Source organism: Papio anubis, chromosome 6, assembly GCF_008728515.1.
Source record: "Papio anubis isolate 15944 chromosome 6, Panubis1.0, whole genome shotgun sequence".
Taxonomy (NCBI): Eukaryota; Metazoa; Chordata; class Mammalia; order Primates; family Cercopithecidae; genus Papio; species Papio anubis.
Window position 1 is genome coordinate 21192630 of NC_044981.1, and position 25768 is coordinate 21218397.

Below are 25768 nucleotides of genomic sequence, written 5' to 3' on the forward strand. Positions count from 1 at the left end.
TTCAAGTAATAGAACACTATCACTTTGAATTTTAAAATGTTATGCAAAACAAAAAAAAGAGACTGGTCCTGGTGGCTCACACTTGTGATCTCAGCACTTTGGGAGGCTGAGGCAGGCAGATCGCTTGAGTCCAGGAGTTCAGGATCAGCCTGGGCAACATGGCAAAACACTGTCTCTACAAAACAATACAAAAGTTAGCTGGGCGTGGTAGCATGTTCCTGTAGTCCCAGGTACTTGTGGGGCTGAGGTGGGAGGATTGCTCAAGCCCGGGAAGTCAAGGCTTCTGTACACTGAACTCATGCTACTGCACTCCAGCCTGGGTTACAAAGCGAGACCCTGTCTCAAAAAGAAAGAAAAATCACCAGCTTCACCATTTTGAACTATGCGATTCTAGGTAACACCACCTCAACCAAAAGGGTGTTGGTTTCTTGATGTGTAGAATGAGAATAATGTCTACTCACCCTGTAGGGTGTTTGGTGACAAAATAAGGCAAACCATTTCATCACCAGAACAAAAGTAATGGTATGGTAACGCCTGTGTTTGTAGTCATCATGGTGGTTAGTAGAAGAATCAAATTTTCTCCATCTGATGCTCAAACTTTCTTATGAATCCTTCTTACCCACCACCACCTTCATTTAAAACAGTGAGTCTAAGACCTTTCCGTTTCATACCACACCTGCCAGTCCTTGTGATACCGAATAATACGTCAACTGGAACACACCAGCAGGCTTGGTTTAACTCAGCTATTTACAGCTGCTAGTGTTTTCAGAAGCAAGCAGAAGTTAACTGTCTGGTCCCAGTGGTAACTATCTGATCTTTCACTGGTTTCTAGACAGCCTCAGAGGAACACCACCTGAATCAATCAGAAATAACTAGTAAGGAAATTGAATTAACATTTTGAATTTAAAAACTTCTTTCCAGGTACCTTTTTGACTAGGTATGAGTCACCCTTAAGGCTACTAATTTTGCTTCATTAATTTTTATTCATCTTGTATGCTGACTAAACAAGAAACAGCAATTACATCTTTTGAAAGACCTTTTGTAGTTTTTATCTTCTGTTTGTGATCTGGTTAAGAAAAGAATTGTTTATATCTGAGTTTCATTTTCCCGAAATCTCTGCATTGGTTTGGATGTATCTCTAAATGTTATGTGTTAGAAACTTGTCTTAGTCTTTTTTTTTCTGCTGCTGTAACTGAATACCACAGACTGGGTCATTTATAAAGAAAATTAATTTATTTCTCACAGTTCTAGAGGCCATGAAGTCCAAGTGCCTTGCAGCAGCATCTGGCCAGGCGCTTACTGCTGGCAGAGAGATCATGTGGTGAGAGAGCACAGGAGACAAAGACAGACACAGACAGAAACAATGCATGCAAGTGCAAGAGGGTAGGAGTAAGAGAGAGCTGAGAGAGTCACACTCACCTTTATAAAAACTCACTGTCGAGATAGCTAACCAACTCCGGAGATAGCAGCTTTAATCCTTCACAGGGTGGAGCCCTTATGACTGAATCACCTCTTAAAGATTCTACATCTCAACACTCTTACAATGGCACTTAAATTTCAGCATGAGTTTTGGAGGAGACATTTAGATCATACTAAAACTTGATTCCCAGTGGGGTGGTATTGGGTGTTGGAACCTTCAAGAGGTTATCAGGCCATGAAGGCCCCCATGAGTGAATTAATGTTGTTATCATGGGAGTGGTTTCTTATAAAAAGACAAGTTCAACCCACTCTTGCTCTCCTTCCTCTATTGCCTTCTCTTTGCCCTTCTACCTTCTGCCATTGGATGATGCAGCAAGAAGGCCCTCATGAGATGCTGGCACCTTGATCTTTGACTTCCCGGCCTTTAGAACCATGAGAAAATAAATACATTTTCTTTTTCTTTCTTTTTTTTTTTTTTTTTTTTTTGAGATGAAGTCTCGCTGTGTTGCCCAGACTGGAGTGCAGTGGCGCGATCTCGGCTCCCTGCAAGCTCCACCTCCTGGGTTCACGCCATTCTCCCGCCTCAGCCTCCCGAGTATCTGGGACTACAGGTGCCCGCCACCACACCTGGCGAATTTTTTGTATTTTTAGTAGAGATGAGGTTTCACCGTGTTAGCCAGGATGGTCTCCATCTCCTGACCTCGTCATCCGCCCGCCTTGGCCTCCCAAAGTGCTGGGATTACAGGTACGAGCCACCACGCCTGGCCAAAATAAATACATTTTCTTTATAAATTACCCAGTCTCAGGTATTCCGTTATAGCAGCACAAAACAGACTAAGGCAGAGATCTAATCACAAATCTTACATGTTGATGTTAAAGATCGTTTTCTGAGTCAGTATTTTGATATCAACAGCTCTGTATTTTATATGTTGTGACCTACTACAAAGCAGAGAATTTTTATATGGCCATTTTGAGAAAATAGTTTAATTATTTCTCTTCCTTCTCTACTGACAAGTGAATGGTAATAATGAAAATTTCTCTCTCATTTGCCGTTTCTTTCTGCTTTACTGTATTGATAGACTACCTGTTATTAATGGTCATTACAGTACCTCTTATTTTCTCTTAAAGAACTTGTTTTATGTTTTCTTCAAGACGCATGATAAGTAGCAAAGAGATGGTCCAGCATTGTTTACTGCAGAAAACAGTGCACTAGGAAGTTTGGCACCTAGGACCTATCTAACTTACACCGTATCCTGAACCAAGTTACTTAAATTCTCTGTGCTTCTATAAGTTGGCAACAATAAAAGTATATGTGAAAATGAAAAGTAAGAAACTAGATGAAATATGGTTATTATAGCTGCCCTTTGTTACGCAGTTGATAACAAAAAATACAGCTATTCTAAGGCCTTCAGAATAAATTACAGAATTAAATGTTTGAGAAAAATACTATTGATTTATTTCAGTTTAGCAATTTTTCAGAAGGTTTCAGTGCTTGACAGTAGAACTGTAAGAATATCACGATTTATTAAAAGAGCTGGTTCATTCATTTACATTTATTGAGAACCTATAATGAGTCAGGCATTGTTTTAGGCACTAGGGATAAAGTTGCAAATAAACAAAATCTCTACTCCTGGAATTTAGAATCTTGTGAGCGTTCTTCTAGGTTATTTCACCTAAAATTTAAGGTAACTAATTTTCTCAAATTAAAAGGAGTATTTTACCCTGCTGTAGTGCTATATGTGTGTGTGGTTCTTAAACTTCATGCTGTCCCGTGTACTGTTTAGTAACAGAATTGTTTATTATTATGGTTCTGGTATGTTAATGAAGGGGTACTCATTTGCAAATAACTGTTTAATCTGATTAAAATCTGGCAGCTCTCTTAAAAATAAAGACAGTTAAAATGCATAGTCACTGGCCTGCTGTATTGAATATGCAATTGAAAAACATTAAGAAAGGCATATCCTATTTATCACTTTTAATGAATCTTTCACCCTGGTCCCACTGTAAGCCCTTGATGGTATTCCTGTCATCCCATCCATATGCTCCTAAAAGCATTAACTATTCTTGGCTCTGTGCATGCCTTAGTATAAAATCAAAATCTCTAGGTTTTGATCACATATAAGCAAGCTTAAAAAAATCATTATCATTACCATATCCTCATTAAGATGATGGGGCCCTGACCATCTCTTCATGTTTGCCTTGCAATCTAAAATTCATGTATGCAAAGGGAATTTTTCTTATCCTTTTGAAAGAAGAATGATAAATATTTATACAGCCTTAACTCTTTCAAGCAGGCATAGGATCATGTTTTAGAAATGACAGGAAGCTGCTCTGGGTTGTTTTTTTTTTCCCCCCAGCATAATTCATCTTTCCAATAGCCACTGAAAAAAAATGGAATTGCAGATTTATCAATATTGGAGAATTTTCCTACCCTCTTCCCATTAAATATGTTTTGTCTTACGTTTCTGCAACCCTTTTGAGCCATGGCTTCGAAAAGCAAAGAGGTCCCTCTGCTTTTCAGACAGGGTTGCCCCAGAGAAATGGCAGTATGCCTACCAGGAATGCTGACCTGTGCTCAAGACCAAGATCCTAATTCCTCCTACAGCCTTTTCCTTTTTTTTTTTTAGCATATTTAGCAATAATCTGGACTCCACGTAACTAGTCACATATCCATACACTGTTGCTTTCTAAAAGTTACTCCTCTCTGAAGCAGCAGTTAGAGCCCCAAGACAGTTTTCTACTTGAAATTAAAATTCCCTCATGACTACTTGAATAAACATGTCCAGTAGTAGTGTTGAAGTTATGAATGTGTTTCAGCTCACAGAGCTGTCTTCTTATAATAAATGGAAGATGTGTGTGAAGTTGGAATTTAGTTAAATATAGACCATCCTGGAGATAGTAGAAGTGCTATGGGTTATGTTACCAATAATAATCTAACTTGTCCTGCACCTGCTGTTGGACCTCCTCCATATTATTACTTCTGCCAGTGACTCCCAAAAGCCAGGTTATTAATCTGAAGACAACTCAAGACTAAAACTACATCATTACTGTTATAAACCAGAAATAAAATTCTAAGCCCTCCACCCAACTGAATGGACCCATCCTCTTGGCCAGGGGCATTCAAAGTTAACCTGAAAAACTGTGATGCTTTAGGCCATGAGAGGAAGCAGGGATGGGGGGTTGGGGGAGGGTTAGGTTGGACATGCCTCATTATGCTCTCCTCTGTTTGGAATTCAAGTACAGCTGATCAGCAGTAACATTAAAACAGAGAACTTAAGACTGACAAAACAGACTTTTTGTAACAATAAGATACCAGATTCCAACCTGATTCTGGCACAGCATCACATGACAGATAACAGGCCCTAAAAGAAATAAAAATATTTTACCCCCAAATACATTTCTTTGACTTTTTTTTTTTTTTTTTTGAGACGGAGTCTTGCTCCGTCTCCCAGGCTGGAGTGCAATGACACAACCTCAGCTTACTGCAATGTCACCTCCCAGATTCAAGCGATTCTCCTGCCTCAGCCTCCTGAGTAGCTGGGATTATAGATGCCCACCACCGTGCCCAGCTAATTTTTGTATTTTTAGTAGAGATGGAATTTCACCATGTTGGCCAGGCTGGTCTCTAATTCCTGGCTTCAAGTGATCCACCCGCCTTGGCCTGCCCGAAGTGCTGGGATTACAGGCGTGAGCCACCATGCAGAAACCGGCTGTTAAATGCTGAGTAGTTCACCACATAGAGAAAGGCCTTTTAGAATTCAAGTGATCGTCTAAGGTTTATTTTAGCTGTATACTATCATGTGCAAAGTATTATAGCATTAAAATATCTCACCTTAGGCCTCTAGCCAATGCTTTTATTTAATTAATTTATTTATTTGAGACAGGGTCTCACTCTGTTCCCAGGCTGGAGTGCAGTGGCACGCTCATAGCTCACTGGTGCCTTGACCTTCTGGGCTCAAGTGATCCTCCCACCTCAGCCTCTGGAGTAGCTAGGACCACAGGTGTACACTACCATGTGCAGCTAATTTTTTTTTCTTTTTTTTTTTTTTCTGTAGAGATGGGGTTTCACTATGTTGCCCAGGCTGGTCTCAAACTCCTGGGCTCAAGTGATCCACCCACCTCAACCTCCCAAAGTGCTAGGATTACAGAGTGAGCCACAGTACCCAGCCTATGATTTTAATGACTTGAATATTCTCAAGGTCTCTTAGTTCCTACAATGCAGTAATTTTGTAGCAGTTTGAAAATCCAGACATACTAAATAGGCTTTCCCAGCTACTCCTTGAGTTGGCTCTGTTTCTGCTATTTAGTCTCAGGAACCATTGCAGTGGCTTCTATCTACATCTGTGATAAACAGCTTTTCCTAGAACAACTTGCAGACATGGCAATGTTCAGGTTTAAGTAGAGGATGTACTATTGTGTTTGGCAGGAGAGGCCATTTAAAAAAAAAAAGCAGCCCTCATACTAAATTTCTTTTGAAAGGTGTTACTGATCAAAAAATATAGCTCAGAATTGAAAATTGTTTGGACTAAATAACTGTGTCCTTTCTCTCACCTTCTCATTCAATCCTTCCCCCAAAGTAGACTGATACGAAAAAGTACATAGGATTGCTTAAAGCTTTTATCTTTCTTGGTAATCACCCTGGAAGAATTTTTAAATTATTGATTTAAGTGAAGTCTTTTATTCTTGGTTTAAATGTATACAAAAACTACTCACATGCTCACCTGCAATCTTGATTTTCTTTGAATTTCCTCTGTTTTCTTGCTTGTCTACATCAAGGGGAAAGAGGGAGAGAGGATAGGTCTGAACCAAAGTACTCTCACTTAAATGGCATGATGTGTATATGTATCTATGTGTATGTGCATGCCTGTGTGTGCACACAGCAAATTACTGGTTGCAGTAAAATTTGTTAGAATTTCCATTTAGCTTCATTTAGAATAGGTGAAGAGAAATAAATACTAGATCAATTTTCTTTCAAGAAAGATGTTTTAGAAGAAGTGGTATTCATTTTTTAGGTCATCATTGACATTTCTCAATGTTATATCCCTATAAACTGCATATTAGGACTTGTACATGCTTGAAGAAGCTACATTTTCACCGCAGGAGAGGAAATCAGAATAAAGCATTGAGATGCAGGTGCACAGTAATACAAGTGGGCTCTTTCCCGTGAAGCCTGAATGCCTGGCCAATAATGCAGAAGCTCTTGGAGCGGGGCTCTCAGGGTCTCCCGGAGCTAAGCCAAGAAGTATGGGGGTGGGGCGGGGGGGGGGGTCAGGAGAGAATAATTGTTATTCAGTCTTCTTTAATGAGATGTATTGCCCACTGCTGAAAGATTGTGGCAGTGCCTTTTGTTATGCTAATTAGACACCATTAGAGCTTGGCTCTCTTTGATTTCTGCTTAATCTTTTCTGCTTCCTCAGCCTCAATCCTGACTGGCAAATGGTTGAAAGATGGTGGGGTGTACTGCACGTGTTATTTATTGCTCACATCTATGCTGAGTTCTTTGGGGAATGGGGGGTAATGTAAGATTCATCTTACCAAAGGCAGTACATGTTTTGGACATTCATTTTTGGCTTATTTTTTTTTTAAATGAATTTTTTGATAATGATTACTTTCTGCCTTTTAAGTCCAAATGCCACTGTTTTTTATATGGTTGTTTTTGCAGCCATACTGAATGGAAAATGACAGATTGGAAAATGTAGATGGCCTCTCCTTGGTTGCCTGGATTTCCCTAAAAACAGTGAGCAAGTTGATCATGCCATAAGGTTTTAGGGAGGCTGTGGTCAACCAGAAAAATGGAAGCAAGAATAATTTAATGGTCAAAAAGAGCAATTTTGCTATTCAGAATTTCTGCCTTTACAGTTTATAGACGTGTATACATTCCTTCCTAAAACTAAAACATTACGTTTGCACGATTACCACAATTAAGAGTGTGGTGAGTTTTTTTTTTAATTTTTTTGAAAAATGACTAATATCGTTTCTAAAACAGTGAAATGGTAGATTTCCACTAAATTTTTAAAAACAACATCATCATATTTTAGAGCAGCCCTCTCCAATAAAAGTATGGTATCAACCACAGATGTTACTTTAAATTTTTTGATAGCCACATTAACAAAGTAAAAAGAAGCAGGTGAAATGTGTTTGAATAATGTATTTTATTTACTCCAGTATATCAAAAGTATTATCATTTCAGCATGTATTCAGTATAGAAATTAATGAGATGTCTTACATTCTTTTATTCATGTTAAATTTTTGAAATCCAGTGTGTACTTTGCACTGGTGTGTGTTTTGTAACACATCTCAATTTAGATTTGCCACATTTTAAGTGCCCAGTGGCCACATATGACTGGGGCTACTGTATACACAGTGCAGTTTTAAAGTCATTGAGTAATTCACCCCTTGCCTAAAACAACTGTCAGGATAGAATCCATTTTTAACATTATAGATTAAATATTATGAGGTACGTGAGCTTGACCAAGTCACTTAATCTCTAAGGGGCCTGTATTCTCATCTGTAATATGAAGAGTTTGTCCTAAATGATCTCTGAAGTCCTCTCTTCTATCCAATCCAGCTCTGAATTCATGATTTTAAAACTTCTCATTTAGAAGTTGGGTAGGCTAGAGTTTATCCATCCTTTCTCATAATTTAGTATTTGAAAAGAAGCTTTCTTATGCCATAAAGATAATTAGAAAGTGTCCTGCATACCACGCCCACACCTTTTTTTCTTGCAAATGTCTGAATCTTTCTCTGAATTATTCTGAGTTTTATACCATTGGTAATGCCTGGTAGTGTAGCTCACTGAGGTGCCTGACGCCCTGTGCTTTTGGAATGAGGACTTGGAGCAATGAAGATGTGAGGGGAGTTGGCAAGTGGTTGCTGCAGATTACTAGATTACATAAACAATCTCTCTCTCCAATGCTTTTGCTTTTGCTTTGCTTTGCTTTTTTTTTTTTTTTATTTGGCTTACTTTTTGTATTGTCAGTGAAACAAAGCTTCTACAAGCACCTTCCAAGAAAGTGAGCTATTAAATGTTATCACTGGTTACTTGTCTGCCTTTTGGAGATGGGGAATGTATGAAAAAAATGTTTTCCCAGAAGCACAGCACAGTATTCATACATATTTTTGCCCATTTGTGAAAAAAAGGACATTTCCTTATTTTAGTGTTTCTTTGTTGAAAATGAAGCGAAACTTTTTTCACATATGTACTGTATGTAGGTAATTTAGATTTTTGGTTTTGAATTGCTTTTTTAGCAGTTTATTTTTCTGTTGGGAGCATTTATTGTTTTCTGACTGGTTTGTAAAGGCTCTTTATATATACCATGTAACATATAACATGTCATTAATATATATATCATGCTTGCAATTTTTTCTATTTGCTTTTTGACTTTATGACAATCTTAATATACTTTTTTTAAATGAGTGGTTAAAAACTTCTCATTTATGGCAACATGGCATTATGTTAAAAATGTTTCATCAACATGTTACGTGTCTAATAATTTATATTTCCTCCAAGTATTTTGTGGCTTCTTCTTTTTCATCTTTTCAACTGACAAATAAAATCATATCTCTTTAAGGTGTACAACCTACTTTTATGAGTAGGTCCCTTTTTGAGAATCTGCTCTCAAAGAAGACTGGCTTAGACTTGCCAAGTAATGGCTGAGAGAGACCAATGGGAATAGATCAGGAGGGTGGAAGTGAATGGAAATTCTGTTCAATTTTTAGGTTTGGGCTTTTCATAAAAAAGTTCTACACTTATATCCAGTGTTGGTTCCACTGGCCCTTTCCATGAATCAGATCTCATGGACAGATCTTACTGGCAGTATCTAGCCATAGGACTTCAGTTTTCAATGCTGAGCACTTTCCCAGGCTGCCTGGGCATGACAGAGCTTGCCCAGTGTGGGGAAAAACAGACCTGATGTACTTTGCGCCGGCTCCGTGATAGGAGGGTCAACTTGTTTGGGTTTGTTGAGAGGGTAGATTTCATGTTATATGTTCTTACCACAATTTTTTTTTAATTCCGCAAAAAGCATTATAGGCAATACCTTTGAATGCTCTAGAATACTCAGAATGTACAGGCAGGTGGTTAAAATGCAGCTGCTTTTTGAACTGGCAGTTTAGTTAGCACTAGATATGGATCCCTGATGCCAGGCAGGAAGGCATCAGCGTGTCATTTCCTGTGTAACTATTTACTCTTACTATTGGCTTTCGATCAGCAGATGAAAATAGCTTTGTTACTAAGAATGGGATTTTGCCCCCAGCAGGGAAGAGACTACCTTGGATTGTCTTCCTCTTACTAGGGTAGACACGGCTAGAAGAAAACCAACCAGCGTGAAGAAAAGCACAAGGGGATTCTTGTTAGAAGAAACTTCATGGTCTGATTTGATTCAGTAGAACTGCCTCGGGTCTGGTCTTTGTATCTTGTATCACTGCACAAAGAAGGGAAGAAGAACCTTTGAAAAGCCAAATTGTTTTGCAATTTTTCTTCTTTACTTAGGTTATTTCTGAAATGCACAGAAGGAAGAAATAAGGTTACTAAGATACTCATGGCAATTAATAGATAAGCATATATACTTAAAAGTGTGGCTATTCCACTTCAAAGGAACATTCTTCCCCTTTTGAGTACATTTATATCTATTAATAAGTGTATCTAAAGAATTTTTTTTTCCACAGAGGACAATGTTTTCAAATAATCTAACGAATGCCTTTTTTTGTCATTGTTTAAGAATCAGTTACCAGTTCTAGCGCTTTGAGAATAAACTGTCCAACATCTTCTCTTAAGAACGCTTAAGTAGACCAATAAACTGATGGCTAGCATTTTGAATACGATGGACTTAAAGGCTCATTACTTGTTGTCTATGCTATCATCATTTTTGACACACATTCCTGTGTCGTGGCCCTATTTCATTATAGAATGGCATTGTGGGGTAAGGATGATATTAAATTTTAATGTTATTTCTATTATTACTGTTGACCGTTTTTAGCATAAGTATGCCTGGTTCTTTAATTCCAGCTTCTGCAGGGCCAGAAAATAGAAGTGTGCATAAACAGTCAGGAAAATTACTGTATACCCAGGAGACCCAGCATCGCATGCTCTGCCTGTTGTGAATGATGAATCAAAATGGAAAGGTTATCATTTTCATTAGCTAGGAAAGAACAAGACCATACTTTTCTCCAAGTGTAATTACAGCGGTTCACTGGCAACATTACACTGCAGTAATTAGTCTAAAGGTGTATGTGAGGGCAGGCTTTTGCACAGACACTAGAAATATTATTTCAGAGTTTAAGGTCACAGCCTTGTGTTTAACATGTTCCAGGCAGCTTGCGGGGGGGGGGGGGGGGGGGGGGGGGGGGGGTGGGGGGGGGGGGGGGGGGGGGAACCTAATTTGACTGGAGCTAAGGAAAGAAAGACATTTGACATTTCCCAGAGTCATGCATTCAGAAACCAGTCAGGTCGAAAAATTGTATTTTATTATCTACAATAAAAGAAAAAACTTAGCTACAGAAGTAGCATGTCAGAATATTCTGTAGGATAAACACAGATAAAATTCAAGTTTATTAGGACCATGATGTAAATGATTACAGGAACTTTTGCTATGTGTGTTTTAATCTCCATTCTTTTCCTAAGGCAAAGAATGGACAGAAAAAATAATTGTCAGCAGTTCTTCAAGGGAAACAAAATAGTTTCTTTCTCCTTAACATTGTTTTCAATAAATAAATGTCTATCTTGCACAGGTCCATATATCTATGTCCTTTGTGAATGTTTTGGTACTCTAAATAGCAATATTGAAATCTTTTTGTAACTCAGGATCTCAGAATACAAATTGATTGACATTATTTTCCAAAGCCACGTCAGGCTTTCTGTTCACGTAAAGCAAAAATAAGAAGAAAAAAAAAGTTATAAAGAGAAAAGCAAACTTTACAGTTTATGTTTAAAGCCATATATGAGTTTAAGAGAAACCTTTTCTTTTCCTAGTCCAAAGAATACTTTTGCAAGCAACATTTTTTACTGGGTTAAAAGTATTAGCCCAAATACCCTGATGTCTTTGTTTAATTTGAGTAATGTCTGCCTTTCTTCAAACAATTCTGTTTCTCTCTTTATATCCTTATATAGCCTTGTAGAATATTGTTTGTTTCAGGACAAATGATGACTTAGAGTGTACTTGAGGAGCATTCATTCAGCAACCAAGTTCTGTTGGAAACCACAGCTTTTTAAATGCAAGTGTGTGTTTTATCTGCATTCTCTGCTGGCCATATGGTTAGAACTGATGTTTTTCACAACTTCAGGCACTTGGGAAATTTAAGCATAGATGTGACACAAATGACACAGCTAGCTGATTATGTAACTTACTGAAAAATCTACCCCAAAATTGAATTTAAAAACATTGCTATTTGTTTGTCACAGATGTTTCTCTACTCAAGGAAAAGTCATACACTGCAGAATTAGATCCGTGATGTTGTAAGTTTTCCACAGCTAGCAATTAAATAGGAGGCATTGAGTAGTGGGAAGAGTTCAAAGACTTCCCTTTCTTCTGCCACTGCCACTGAGCAAATCACCCATCTTGCCAGACCTTAGTTCTCTCCCTGTGGAATCAGAGAGATTGCTAAGCCGCCTCCAAGGTCTTACTTTCTTTGTCTGTCTAGGGGAATACTGCTTTTATTTTCTGCCTTTGTGGTTTTCATTAAAAAAAAAAAGTATAAGAGCTTTTCTCATATCTTTTCAACAAGGCCTAGAAAATTGTAGCACACTCTTTCTTTCACAGCTGGGGTCGTATTTCCCAGCAGCCCTGCGAGGTTGGCAGTAATGCAGGGTCTTGTAGAGATGTTTCCTGCGCCCTCCTTCACTTTAGTGACCCAGTCAGAGAAAGCAAGGGATGGTTTTACAGGAATATTTTTATAATTCATTTTTCATAAAATGTCTTTAAATAACGTTCAAATGATGAAATGAAATTCTGTACATCCTAGGAAAAAATTACTTTCTCTACTTACGTTTGATGAATACATTATAAAGTATGCCTAGGTTGTTAAAGCAGGTGCCAGAACCAACAGCCACTTTCAAAAGTCCATAGAGTTGAATTAAGTAAAAGAATAAGCTCTGAAGGTAAGAATTGTCCCTTACTTCAGATAGCTACAATCAAGTTACTTTCCTGACAGATCTCTTAAAAGGCAAAGCTTTGTAAATGGAAACTGAGTTTCCCCTGGAAATACTGTAGCATTTGTATTCTCAACAGAAGCTTTTAACCTCTAGCATGTTACAGAAATTAAATAAACATCATTTTATTTAACCAGCCATAAACTATATGCCTACAAACAAATCAGAAGGAAAAGGACATCTTTCTTAGGATTATAAGAAAATACTTTGGGGCCGGGCGTGGGGGCTCACGCCTGTAATCCTAACACTTTGAGAGGCCAAGGCAGGCGGATCACGAGGTCAGGAGATTGAGACCATCCTGGCTAACACAGTGAAACCCTATCTCTACTAAAAATTAAAAAAAAAAAAAAATTAGCCAGATGCGGTGGCGGGTGCCTGTAGTCCCAGCTACTCGGAAGGCTGAAATAGGAGAATGAGGTGAACCTGGGAGGCGGAGCTTGCAGTGAGCCGAGATCGCACCACTGTACTCTGGTCTGAGCAACAGAGCAAGACTCCATCTCAAAAAAAAAAAAAAGAAACAAAATATTTTATTGAGATTTCCTTTTTTTTTTTTTTTTTTTTTTTTTCAGAGATAGGATATCTCTCTGTCACCCAGTCTAGAATGCAGTGGTGCAATCATAGCTCACTGCAACCTTGAACTCCTGGACTCAAACAATCCTCCTGCCTTAGCGTTCCAAGTAGCTGGGACTACAGATATGCGCCACCACACCCTGCTAATTTTTTAAATTTTTTTGTAGAAACAAGGTCATGCTATGTGGCCCAGGCTAGTCTCTAACTCCTGGCCTCACATGATTCTCCCCGCCTTGGCCTCCCGGAATGCTGGGATTACAGGTGTGTGCCACCCACCACACCCACCCAAGCTTTGTTGAGATTTTGGCAGACTTCTCTAAGGAAACTTCAAGTCACTCAATAGCCTCTTGAGACACCTTGTAATTGTTTCCTGGCAGGTACTGTATTGAAAATCAAGTTGTTGGTTTAAGTACAGCAAGAAGGTAGCTGTAATTTGCAGAGGGCTCTAAGCATATATTACTGTTTAAAAAAAGAAAGAGAGAGAGAGAGAAAGAGAGAGAACGAGAGAGACAGGCTTGATTTAGTGTACATACTTTCCTTCAGCTGATTCTCATGAAACCTTTGGATGTCCTGATCCCCTACCTACGGATCTAGCTTCAAGAATGACTTAAACTTCATAATTGAAAGATCCTTTAAATATTGTAATCCACCTCCCCTTCAGCAGCCCTACTCTCTTCTCCCTACTTCCGTCCCACTTCTACCAGCCTCTCATTTTTAGATGAGGAAAGTGAAGGCCCAAAACATAGGTCTCTTTTATCTCAAAAATAATCTACTCAGACCCTGTGTCTTTGTCCCCTACTGACCAATCCATATATGTGGCATCTGTTGATTTCAAAGAACCCTCTTCAGACTCTTTTCCCTTGGGTTCTTCTAGAACTGTGTGCTTCTGCTTCTGACCTTTCATTGTCCATCCATCACTTTCCGCTTTCTTCCTAACCTTGAATGTTACAATTCTCTTTACGCCACCCATTAGACCATTCTTTGGACTTAGAATTTCAGTTGTATCTTAATCATTTTTGCTGAACAATTATATTGTGCTCTGACTTAGTTCATTTTCTCTTGCTATAACAGAATACCCAAGACTGGATAATTTATAAGGAAAATAAGTTTATTTGGCTCATGATTCTGGAGGCTGAGAAGTCCAAGATCAGGCAACTCATTTAGTGAGAACTTCAACTCAGCAGAAAGCAGAAGGGTTTTCAAAGAGACCAAACACGAAAGGCAGCCTCACATTATAACAACTGGCTCTCATGTGAACTTATCCATTCTCTCAAGAACTGACTCAGTCCCTCGAGAAAGACGTTAACTGATCTTAATGGCCTAATCACTTCTTAAAGACACCACCTCCCAACACTGTGACACTGGCAATTAAATTTCAACATGAGTTTTGTCAGGGACAAACCATAGCAGGCTGCCAGTCACACATTTTATGAGAACCATGGTTTTCAACCTCTTCCTTACTTGCAGGATTTTGTCCATTTTTCACAATGATGTAACCTTTTCCTGTTGGTAGTTTTGGCTGTTAGGCAAGGATCTGTCAGCGATGGTGAGGCAGCCATAGAAGTTTGCTTCTCAGATGAGTGTAGAGTCTCCTTAAGACAAACTCTGATCCCTTCTAGTGGACTACCTCTGCCATTAGCATAATAGATACCTGGGTGGTGTGGTCCTGGAGTCCTGAAGATAACTGTAGCCTTGCCACTTTTCTCCAGATGCCCTGCCTTAGTTCTGTGACTAGAACTTCCTTACTCGGATAGCAGAGGCACTCTTTGGTTATGGCAAGCCAGGATGATTACTCTCAATTTTGTTATATGAGGGTCTTTAACCACACAGGGCTACCATATGGGGTGGGAGAGACAGCAGCTGGAAAGTGTAGGGGAAGTGGCTCATTTTAAAAAGAAAGTTGAGGCTTGTATATCTTTGCTTAGCCCACAAGTTCCTTTGCAACCAAGGTGAAGTTCCGTCTTCCCGAATGTCATCTGAACTCATTCTTCCATAACTTCAGTGTTGACTTTAATATTATTTGGAATAGTTGATTCTCTTAAAGGTTATATTTGATATTCACTTCAATGTGACTTCATTCATTAAAAAATATTGAGGGAAGCATTTATTATTTTTTGTTTGTTCATTTGTTGTGATAGGTTCTCACTCTGTTGCCCAGACTGGAGTGCAGTGGCATGATCAAAGCTTACTGCAGCCTCCAAGTCCCGGGCTCTGGCAAGTCATATATATTTATAATATATATGTATACATATATTTATTTTAAGGGGTGAGGACGGATTGCAGCAGCTTTTGATCAAAGCCCTAGCCTTCCTAGGCTCATTTTTGCTCAATATGCTCTGGAGATTTTGTTTTGTTTTGTTCTGTTTTGAGACAGAGTCTCACTCTGTCACCCAGCCTGGAGTGCAGGGGTACAATCTCATCTCACTGCAACATCTGCCTCCCGGGTTCAAGCAATCCTCCCACTTCAGCCTTCCAAGTAGCTGGGACTACAGGCACATGCCACCACACCTGGCTAATTTTTGTATTTTTAGTAGAAACAGAGTTTCACCATGTTGGCCAGGCTGGTCTTGAACTCCTGGCTTCAAGCGATCCACCCACCCTGGCCTCCCAAGGTGCTGGGATTACAGGCGTGAGCCATTGTGCCTGGCCTCTGGAGATGTTTTATTTATTTATGTACTTATTTTTCTGAGACAGGATCTTATTCAATCACCCATACTGGAATGCAGTAGAATGATCACAACTCACTGCACCCTCAACCTGCCAGGCCCAAGCGATCCTCCCACCTCAGCCTCTCGGGTAGCTGGGACTAAAGGCACACACCACCACACTCGGCTAATTTCTGTATTTTTCATAGAGGTGGGGTTTTGCCATGTTACCCAGGCGGGTCTCAAACTCCTGGACTCAAATCTGCCCACCTCTGCCTCCCAAAGTGCTGGGATTACAGGCATGAGCCACCGGGCCTTGCCAGTGACACTGGGGACACAAATAGGATGACTCCTCAGTTGAGGACACAAATAGGACGACTGAAAAAGTGTTTGCCACTATGCATTAGTGCACATTGCGGTTCTCCTGAGTCTCTTTGGCAAATAATAGTTAAATACTCACCTACAAATAGTTCTCTTATGTTTGATTAAAAGCCCAGCTTTCTACCATATAAACAGAGCAAGTCTTTTTAACTCTGTATATATTACTGTCATTGTTATCATCTCCAGATGAAATAGAGCAGCCCAGACATGATGGCCCTTACTCTCCACATTGATTCTAAGAAGAAGAAAGAAGCAGATAGTTTTCAGTGGATCTACAATTTCACATTGTTGTTAATTTCCTGAAAACTTGATGTTAAATGAAGCGTAATTGCAGATTTCCTTAAGAACCATTGACAGATACTTATCCTAAGTCATAAGCAACTCACACTGTGAAATGTGTGCAAACATTCTAAGTTTTCTCCTAGAAGAATATACTTCAGTGAGACCCAATATTCCCCAGCCCTTTTCGACAAAGAGAGCCAGTGAAGCTCAACATAGAAGTTGGGGGAAATTTCTTTTTTGCCACTTGATTTTTTTAAGGGGATTAATGTTGCCAGAACTTCCATTGTTTTTCAGAGAATGAAAAGAGTCTTTAATAAGTGTCATCTCAGAGACCTTACAACTTTTGGCTAAGAGAGCTACACTTTGAATGCGATAGTAAACTAGATAGTAAATTATGGTGTATTTAGGTACTGGCATTGTATGATGGAGAGGGGAGTTTGAGTTTTTTTAATTGTTAGGTGGTCTATTTAGTGCAGCTGTGTTTATGTTTCCTTCATGGTAACCGCCTGAACATGGTGACAAGTCCCTACAAATGAGAATAGGCATTTTAAAAAATTATCTTGCCAATGGGCTTTAATTTGGGGGGTCATAATTATTAAGTAGCAATGGTAAAAATAATCCCCAGCACAGTCATTTAATATAGTTGGTTGGCTGTATCAGACATTTTGACAACCTTGTAAAAAGAGTAATTGAGGCTAGGCATGGTGGCTCACACCTGTAATCCCAGCATTTTGGGAGGCCAAGGTGAGTGGATCACCTGAGGTCAGGAGTTCGAGACTAGCCTGGCCAACATGACGAAACCCCATCTCTACTAAAAATATAAAAATTAGCTGGGCATAGTGGCACATGCCCATAATCCCAGCTACTCGGGAGGCTGAGGCAGAAGAATCGTTTGAACCCAGGAGGCGGAATTTGCAGTGAGCCAACATCACACCACTGAACTGTAGCCTGGGTGACAGAGCGAGACTCTGTCTCAAAAAAAAAGAAAAAAAGAGTAATTGATACCTTAAATGCTGCATTTCACAGTAGAATAAACTTGGAAATTGTAAATTTCCTGAGAATAGTCACACTTCTTTACCCATTGTTTTGGCTGATTTACTTCTTTGCTATTAAAAATGGGTGCTTAGATCATAATGTACATCAATCCTGTAGAAAATTAGCAGTTCCATATTTTTGCTGTCTTTCTCTTTAAAAAATAATAAATGAACATGGGGCCATGACTGCAGCATAGAGACAGTTGACTGTGACAGAGAAAATATATATAATAAGTAAATAGCTCTGTGAATTACTTAGTACTTTCAGAATTATGTGCAAGATATGAAATGTGGAGGTGCAAGGTCCTAATGACTGGTTTCCAGAGGCATTTTCTTTAGTGTTACATCCCTTATAACTCAAATTAATGTTTATTACTATTCTTTTATATTGCCAAAATATTTTCATGAGTTTGGATTAGAAGCAGCTTGTTCTGGCTTGTTTTGCAACTTTGTTTCAGGAAACAAAGTGATATTTAGAAGATTTTTGTATGTCATAGAAGCTTTAATTATCTTACTTATGTTGAAGGAGATTAAGTTCTGTTTCAGAGTTATGTAAGAAAATAAGAGTTTATACTATGCTAATTTTATGTTGCCAGATAATTAATGTCTTTCAAAAAATTTGAATCCGTGATTTGAGCAGTGTTCGCTGTTAAATAACCAGCAATGTAGAGTCTACTTTAAATTCAAGAAGATGCTACTTGGTCCAGACCAACTTGGGCTGGCCTTTATTTTAATTTTATTTTTGGATTCACAGGTGTTTACCCGTTTTTTCCCTCCCCTTCTCTCCACAGATTGGTGAAAGACAGCAAGTGTTAGTAACAGAAGAGTCTTTTGATTCCAAGTTTTATGTTGCACACAATCGATTCTATGAGCAGGTAAGAGGCACTTCAGTATTCCTGAGTTTTCTCCAAAATGAGAAAGAGTTCTGAAAGTTTAAGCACAGGGCATTTAAAGGGGAGAGTGTTGAATCTTGTCACAACAAGGCTGTTTTATAGCCTCAAGCCAGCCAGGCTAACATGGGCTCTATCTTTGTGACTTACTCTACAATATGTTCTGTACAAAGGAATAGGTGTATTTAGTCCATTTTAGTTCACATTAATCTTTGACAGGACCAGCCTTAGGCTTTTGGGCGTTTGGAACTAGGCAGTTAGCACTGCCAGAATTCCCACACCCTGGCAAAGCAGGGGGAAAGTCCTGCTCAGACGACAGGAAGGATGTCTGCATGGGCGACAGCAGCGTGAAAGGGCAGGGATTTCCTCTCACCGGCACATCACCCGGACAGTTTTTTTAGTTGGTCAGTTGGTTGGTTGGTTTTTTAGTTTTGTTTGGTTTTAGTATTTGTTTTTGTTTGTTTATTTGTTTGTTTGTTTTTTAACTTCTACCTTGATAAAAATGCTAGGAGCAGAGGAAAAAGAGTCTATTCCTTGGACTCAACTCAAATTGTATGAACGACTGTGCAGAACAGTGTAAGGATCAAACCAGCTTCACTGTGAGAGCTTTGGAGGCCATCCCTAGGGGCGCCCCCGCTTACTAGCCCTCCTTCCCTGCCCATCTAAGCTGGCCTGCATTTGCCCACCGAGGAGCCTGACTTCTGTTTCAGCAGTTTCTACTCCTCCAGGTGGGAGAGCAATTCAAAAGTGACTGAGGAAAACAGAGTGCCTCTTTCGGGGCATTGACCCTGTCAAGGGCCAAGGCCAGGGAAGAGATGGGATACGCCCTCCTCTCCCATCTCATGATAGCCTGTGTGGGAGACTCTCATGGGCATATGGAGATCTTCATTGATCATTCTGGATTGTATTAAAATCAAATGGAGCTTCCTGCTTTTTTGCTTCTTTCTCATCAGATAAGAGGTGAAAATGTTTGCTGTGGGTCATGGCTGAAATTAGGGCTTGAGAAGACGCTGAAGGCCAATGTGAACAAGTCGGATGAGGGATGGGCAGAGGAAGCAGGCTGCCTCTGTCAGAAGGCAGGAAAGCAGGAGCTGAAGAGGCCCCCAGCATTGACATTCCCCAGGGAATCATCTCAGACTGGGCAGTGGGTCCCCAGGAAACAGGGGAGTTTTCAAAGCCCAGACTAGACATGCTCTGTTCAGTACCAGTGGAGACTGCAGTTGAGGAAGGGCTCCCAGCACTCTGTGTCTGGACTGCGTCGCTTCCCCATTTCCCATCTCATTAATATACTCCAGAGGGCCATTTTCCTATTCAGGCCAACCTTCTGCTTAGCCCTGGGGAGGAGCTTGATTGCATTTTGGTTGCCTCTTCTCTCTCCTTTCTCTTGCCATCTGGGTTTTGCCTCAGCAGGGAACTTTTTTCCCTTCATTTTAAAGGCAGTGGCATGCCTCGTTAGCTGCTTCCTCCAATTTAAAGCAGTCGGGCTTTTTCCAATTATTAAAACTGGAGGAGGGGAAAACACTGAGCCCTTCATTCAGATCAAGGCAGCAGATCAAGGAGGGTTATTTTTCCCCAGAGTAGTACCAAATCTCCCAGGGTTAGTTTGGTCTAGAGATTTTCTTATTTTATAAAAACTGATTTAAAAGGGCTTTTTATATCCTAACACTAAAGCTCTTTTAGTTCGTTTTGCCTGCCATAAGTAATTCACCACCCAGGTGACCTTTTTCTTATACTTTGATGAAGCAGTGTACTCAGTGGTCATAAAAATCAAACTCAGACCAAGATTCAATTTTGCCTCTCAGAGAGATTGGCTGTGGAACTCCTGGCTCTCATCTGACTTTTCTGTCTCTACAACTAAGCATATCAAAGATTTTCTAGGAATTATTTTTCTAAATAAGATGAGTTCCAGAGGTGAAGATTATATCTAGAGATCCAAGCATTACTGGATTAGAATTGGTCTATTTATTTTGGATTCTAACTTGAAAAGCCTGGCAGGTCGCTCCAGTGCTGAAATAGAAGTGTGAGGAAGACATCATGCACGCAAGCTACCTGCAGGTCCCAAAAGAAGGGAAACGTTTGCTCGAGGTAAACAAGCACTTTTATCAGGAATCTCTAGTGGAAAGAGACGACCTGACAGTTTCCTGTGAACAAGCCAAAGTACCCTTCAGAGGACTGGTTCTAGATGGAGGTAGATCCCCAGGACTGACAAACACATGCTTTTTCTAACAGAGCCAGGGAAAGGAATGGCAGCCGTTCGTTTCAGGAGTCCTTTAGCTCCAAACAGTGGTGTTCGGTGCTATTGGAAGGTTCTTCTAAATGTTTCTCCTTCTCCCTCCGAACACAGCACACCCACGTGCGCGAACACAGACACACAGGCCTGTGTTTGAAGTGTCTTTTCAAACCGTTACTCTGACAGCTCACTTGGAAAGTATTAAAAGTATAAGGCTTTCATCAGTATTGTCTCGGTTTTCCTCATTGCATGGAATAGCCAAGAGCAACATATCAAAGGCCTGTCCAGAAGTGACTGACTGATTGCTGGGGGATTTCCCAGGTCTGCCTTCCACGTGCCTCGGGACATTAGGCGCATCCTGCACTGGAAAAGCACTGCCTAGGGGCCCGGGGTCCCCTCCCAGAAGTGCCTTTCCTTCCTGCAGGCTCCCCAGACCCTTGAGCAGCTAGAAGATAGAGCCCACTTTGGAGGGGGTCCCAGAATAGAAAAATGACACTGAGGGACAATGAGGAAACCTGGATAATTAAGTATGCCTTCGGTTAATAGTATTAATAATATATCAATTTGGATTCATTAATTGTGGCAAATGTACTATGCTAATGTAAGATGGTAAATAATAAGGAAACTGGGAGTTGGGTATACAGGCGCTCTCCATACTATCTTTGCAATAATTCTATAAATCTGATACTGTTCTAAAGTAAAATGTTTATTTTTAAAAATTAAGCCTCTGAAACAAATGTGCTTAAGGTTTTAGTGCCAAAGAACCCTGCGTTCATGGGGAAAATGGTTGAAGTGGACATCTGTGAATCAGGCAAACATTTTATGAAAGGGCAGCCGGTATCTGATGCCAAAGTGTACACACCCTCCATCAGCAAACCGCTAGCAAAGGGAGAAGTCTCAGGCTTGACAAAGGTAAGTAAAAGATGCTCTCCTCTCTACACTGCTAGTAAAACAGCAGCTGTGGAAGCACAGTGATTCCAGACCATGTTTCTGTTATCATTTATAGTTCCCTTTTTATGTATGCATGAGGCTTTAATCCTTTCTGACAGATTGAAATCTGAATTAGAAAGATGTGTTTTTGCTGATGCTGATAGCTTTGCTTCTCTGGCTGTAAAGGGAATAAGCTGTTTCTGCTTCCAGTTTAGAAGCAGGGGGTAAAAGCCATTATTTGCAGGCGAAAATGTTGACACCAAAAGATGATCTGATCCAGTATGTTTCTATGTCAGTAGATCCTGAGTGGAAGGGGATAAGGAAAGGGGTGTTTTCTTGCTTTACAAAGCTGTTTATACTGTAGTAAAAACCTACAGCTGAACAGGCACTAAACCGTATCATATATGCAGTTACGGTGCCTTTCAGAAGGGTGTTAGCTGGATATCTACTTTAGTCATGTGGAGTGAAAATTAAACATTTTTTTTTCTTTCTGTAAAAAAGTAACCTGACCCCTATTTTATACCTTGGTAAATATGGCCGTTTGCCAAGCTCTCTCTTACATTTCATTGAGCTACAGTTGTAAAAGCTGATGGAGTGTGAAATGAAAATGTGTATCACATTTCTAAGCATCATTTGATGTCCTTTCTCCAACACAATTGTTAAGCCCTTAAAAAAAAAAAAAAAAAAAAAAAAGCATATAGCAATGATTTAACATATGGAAAAAAACCCTGATATTTATCTGGCCATGTAATTCCAAAATTGTTTTAATCTGTGTATAATCTTGTTCCTCAAAATAAATTGCAAGGACATGTTCGTTAAAATAAAGCAAATACAGCTTGACTCTGGCGATAGCAACAAAGACAATACTATTGTCTGTGTTCTCACTGATTGTGTGGATTCTTGTGCTTGACAAGTGCCCACGAAGGATCTGCATGCATGGCCGTCTAACCCATAGTGGAATGGTATAGACCAGCTTTTGTCAAAATTCTACCAAATGTATCAGCCTGCACAATCAGGAGCTAACTCTAAAACTTGATAAGCATAACCATTCATTTTTGCTGTTTATTAAAAAAAAAAAAAATCATACTTGGGGGATAGGATGGGGGGCCAGGAAGGAGCAGTGTAACCTGGCATTTAAATTATATTGCTAGAGATTTGGCTTTTGATATGTTAGCCAATACTTTGAAAAATTTTTTAAGAAGTCAGCTTATTTTTTGTTTTGTTTTGTTTTTCCACATAGTGTATTTTACAAGGTTAATTTTAGATTGCCACAGTGAAAAGGGTTTCTCAGCAAGTAACAGTAGTGGGGAAATTATTATTTCAAAGACTCTGCCTGGTTTAATTCCTTCATGTTTGCCTCTTGGAAAGGGTAGTATTCTAAACATCACCATTGATAATACATAAATAAGGAAATGTAGTGTCCCTCTATTTGTTCCTTAACTATAGTGTTACTATCTAAAAGGGCAGTTCCATTTGAATTCTCTGGGGCACCCTTTCTACTCTCCCATCCTTTCCTCTAGTCCAGACAATGGTATCATCGGTTCTACCAGCAGCCCAACTCTAAACCAGAATGGCCCAAAAGTCCCAGATAAGATGAGGAAGCCAGTGGGTTGCTGGTCTGCCAGAGCATGAGGCCACTGGGGTAGGAATATTGATTTGGGTATTTACATTAAGAAAAACAGTAAGGCTTTTGTTTGTTTTGAGAGAGGGTCTCCCTCTGTCACCCAGGCTGGAATGCAATGGTGTGATCACAGCTCATTGCAACCTCTGCCTCCTGGGCGCAAGCGATCTTCCCACATCAGCCTCCTGAGTAGCTGGCGCTATCGGCACTCACCACCATCCTGGCTAATTTTTTTTTTTTTTTTTTTTTGACAGAGTCTCACTCTGTCACCCAGGCTGGAGTGCAGTGGCATGCAATCTCAGCTCACTGCAGCCTCCACCTCCCTGCAGCATCCACCTCCCAAGTTCAAGCAATTCTCATGCCTCAGTCTCCTGAGTAGCTGGAATTACAGGCACGTGCCACTATGCCCAGCTGATTTTTTATTTTTAGTAGAGACAGGGTTTCACCATGTTGGCCAGGCTGGTCTTGAACTCCTGACCTCAGGTGATCCGCCCACCTCGGCTTCCCAAAGTGCTGGAATTACAGGCATGAGCCACTGTGCTCAGCCCCGGCTGATATTGTTTATTTTTTGTAGCGACAGGGTCTCTCTTTGTTGCCCAAGTTCGTCTTGAACTCCTGGCCTCAAGTGGTCTTCCCACCTTGGTCTCCCTGGCATCTAAAGCAAAATGCTATGCTTTGGACTTATTTTGTCTCACTTGACCTCTTTTTTTTTTTTTTTTTTGAAATGGGATTTTGCTCGTCACCCAGGCTGGAGTGCAGTGACACAATCTCACTGCAACCTCCGCCTTCCAGGTTCAAGCGATTCTCCTGCCTCAGCCTTCCAAGTAGCTGGGATTACAGGCGTGTGCCACCACACCCAGCTAATCACTTGACCTCTTTTGATGAAACTGATGAGAAGTACAACAGACTAGAAGGGTATTATCGAAATGATGGTGGGAATGGGTGAAAGTTATGTGTGCATTTTTAATGAAAGGAACAGAAGAATAGGAAACTTGAGAAAAACACAGTTTTAAGATGCTAAGAACATCGATATTTTCATCTTGTGCTCACATGCAGCCTAATTTTGTGGTAACCTGCTTATTGTGATGATCTTTTTATACAATTAAGACTTCTGTGGAAAAATTGCTATGCTGTTCAGTTACTCTACCTGAAGAAAACGTGTGGATAGACAGGACCTAGGGTCAGTGATACCAAATCCATGACCATGTACTAGTTTGAAAAATTATCTGAAAGCCATCATCAAAGATTGGGATCAAGGATTTTTTTGTTTTAACTCCGTTAAGGAACTCTTATTTATGGAAATTTTATTAACATTTTCAAGCATATACAAAAGTAGAGAGAATAGTATAATAATCCCACATACCTATTACCCACCCTTAGCCGTCATCAAATCACCAGCCAATCTTATGTCATCTGTGCTCATATCTATCCCCCATTCCCCCAACCCTGATTATTTTGAAGAAAATCCCGTTTACATTTTATATTATCTAGAAATATACTAGTAAATACCTCTAAAAGATAAAGATTCCTTTTACAAACATAATCAAATATACTATCAAATTTTAAAATCATTACCCATAATTGTCATTGGCTAAATATTCCATGCCTACTGCTGGGACCCAAAGTCAGCATTTATGGCGCGCTTATCATGGCCAAATACCGTGCTAAATATGTTACGTGTGTTCACTCATATCATCCTCATAACCCTGAGAGGTAGGCACTATTATTATCCCCATTTCACAGATAAGGAATCTGAGCATCCGTCACTCAATAAATAGCTTATCTGGAGTCACAACGTTTGAAGGTAGAAGAGGGAAGCCAGGATTTATGTCCCCACTTTCAAGCCTTTGTTTTTGTTTTTGTGTTTTACTTGTGGTAAAATATACATAACATAAAATGTACTGTCTTACTCATTTGTAAGTGTATAGTTAGTGGTGTTAAGTACATTCTCATTGTTGTACAACCAATCTCCAGAACTTTTCATCTTGCAAAACTGAAACCCTGTACTCATTAAGCAGTAACTCCTCATTTCCCCCTTCCCTCAGCCTTCTAATCTACTTTCTGCCTCTATGAATTTGATTACTTTTGGTACCTCGTATCAGCGGAGTTGTACGCTCACCAGTGTTTGTCTTTTTGTGACTTGCTTATTTCACTTAGCATAATATCCCCGGGGTTCATCCATGTTGTAGCATGTGTCAGAATTTTTCTCCTTTTCAGGGCTAAATACTATTCCATTGGATATGGATGCCATGTTTCATTTATTCATTCATCCTTTGATGGACATTTAGGTTGCTTCTACCATTTGGCTATTATGAATAATGTTTGCTATGAACATGGGTGCACAGATATCTCTTCAAATCCCTGCTCTCAATTATTTGGGGTATTTGTCCAGACATAGGATTGCTAGATTATATGGTATCTCTATTTTTAATCTTTTGAGGAACTGCCATCCTGTTTTCCATGGCAGCTGTACCATTTTACATTTCTACCAATAGTGCACAAGGGTTCCAGTCTCTCCACATTCACATCAACACTTATTTTCTCTCTCTCTCTCTTTTTTTTTGTTTTGTTTTGTTTTGATAGTAACCATCCTAATCGGCATGAGTTAAGCCTGTATTTT

At 39.7% G+C, this 25768-nt stretch overlaps 1 protein-coding gene across 3 annotated transcripts in view; it reads left to right on the plus strand.

The window, feature by feature from the left end:
- CDKAL1 (CDK5 regulatory subunit associated protein 1 like 1) overlaps positions 1–25768 on the plus strand; it is a 701952-nt gene that overhangs the window by 649897 nt on the left and 26287 nt on the right. For all 3 annotated transcript variants that reach the window (XM_031667632.1, XM_031667633.1, XM_021936624.2), the window contains exons 14-15: positions 18269–18352; positions 21345–21509. In XM_031667632.1, coding sequence (XP_031523492.1) covers positions 18269–18352; positions 21345–21509 — 249 coding nt within the window. The remainder of the gene's footprint in view (positions 1–18268; positions 18353–21344; positions 21510–25768) is intronic.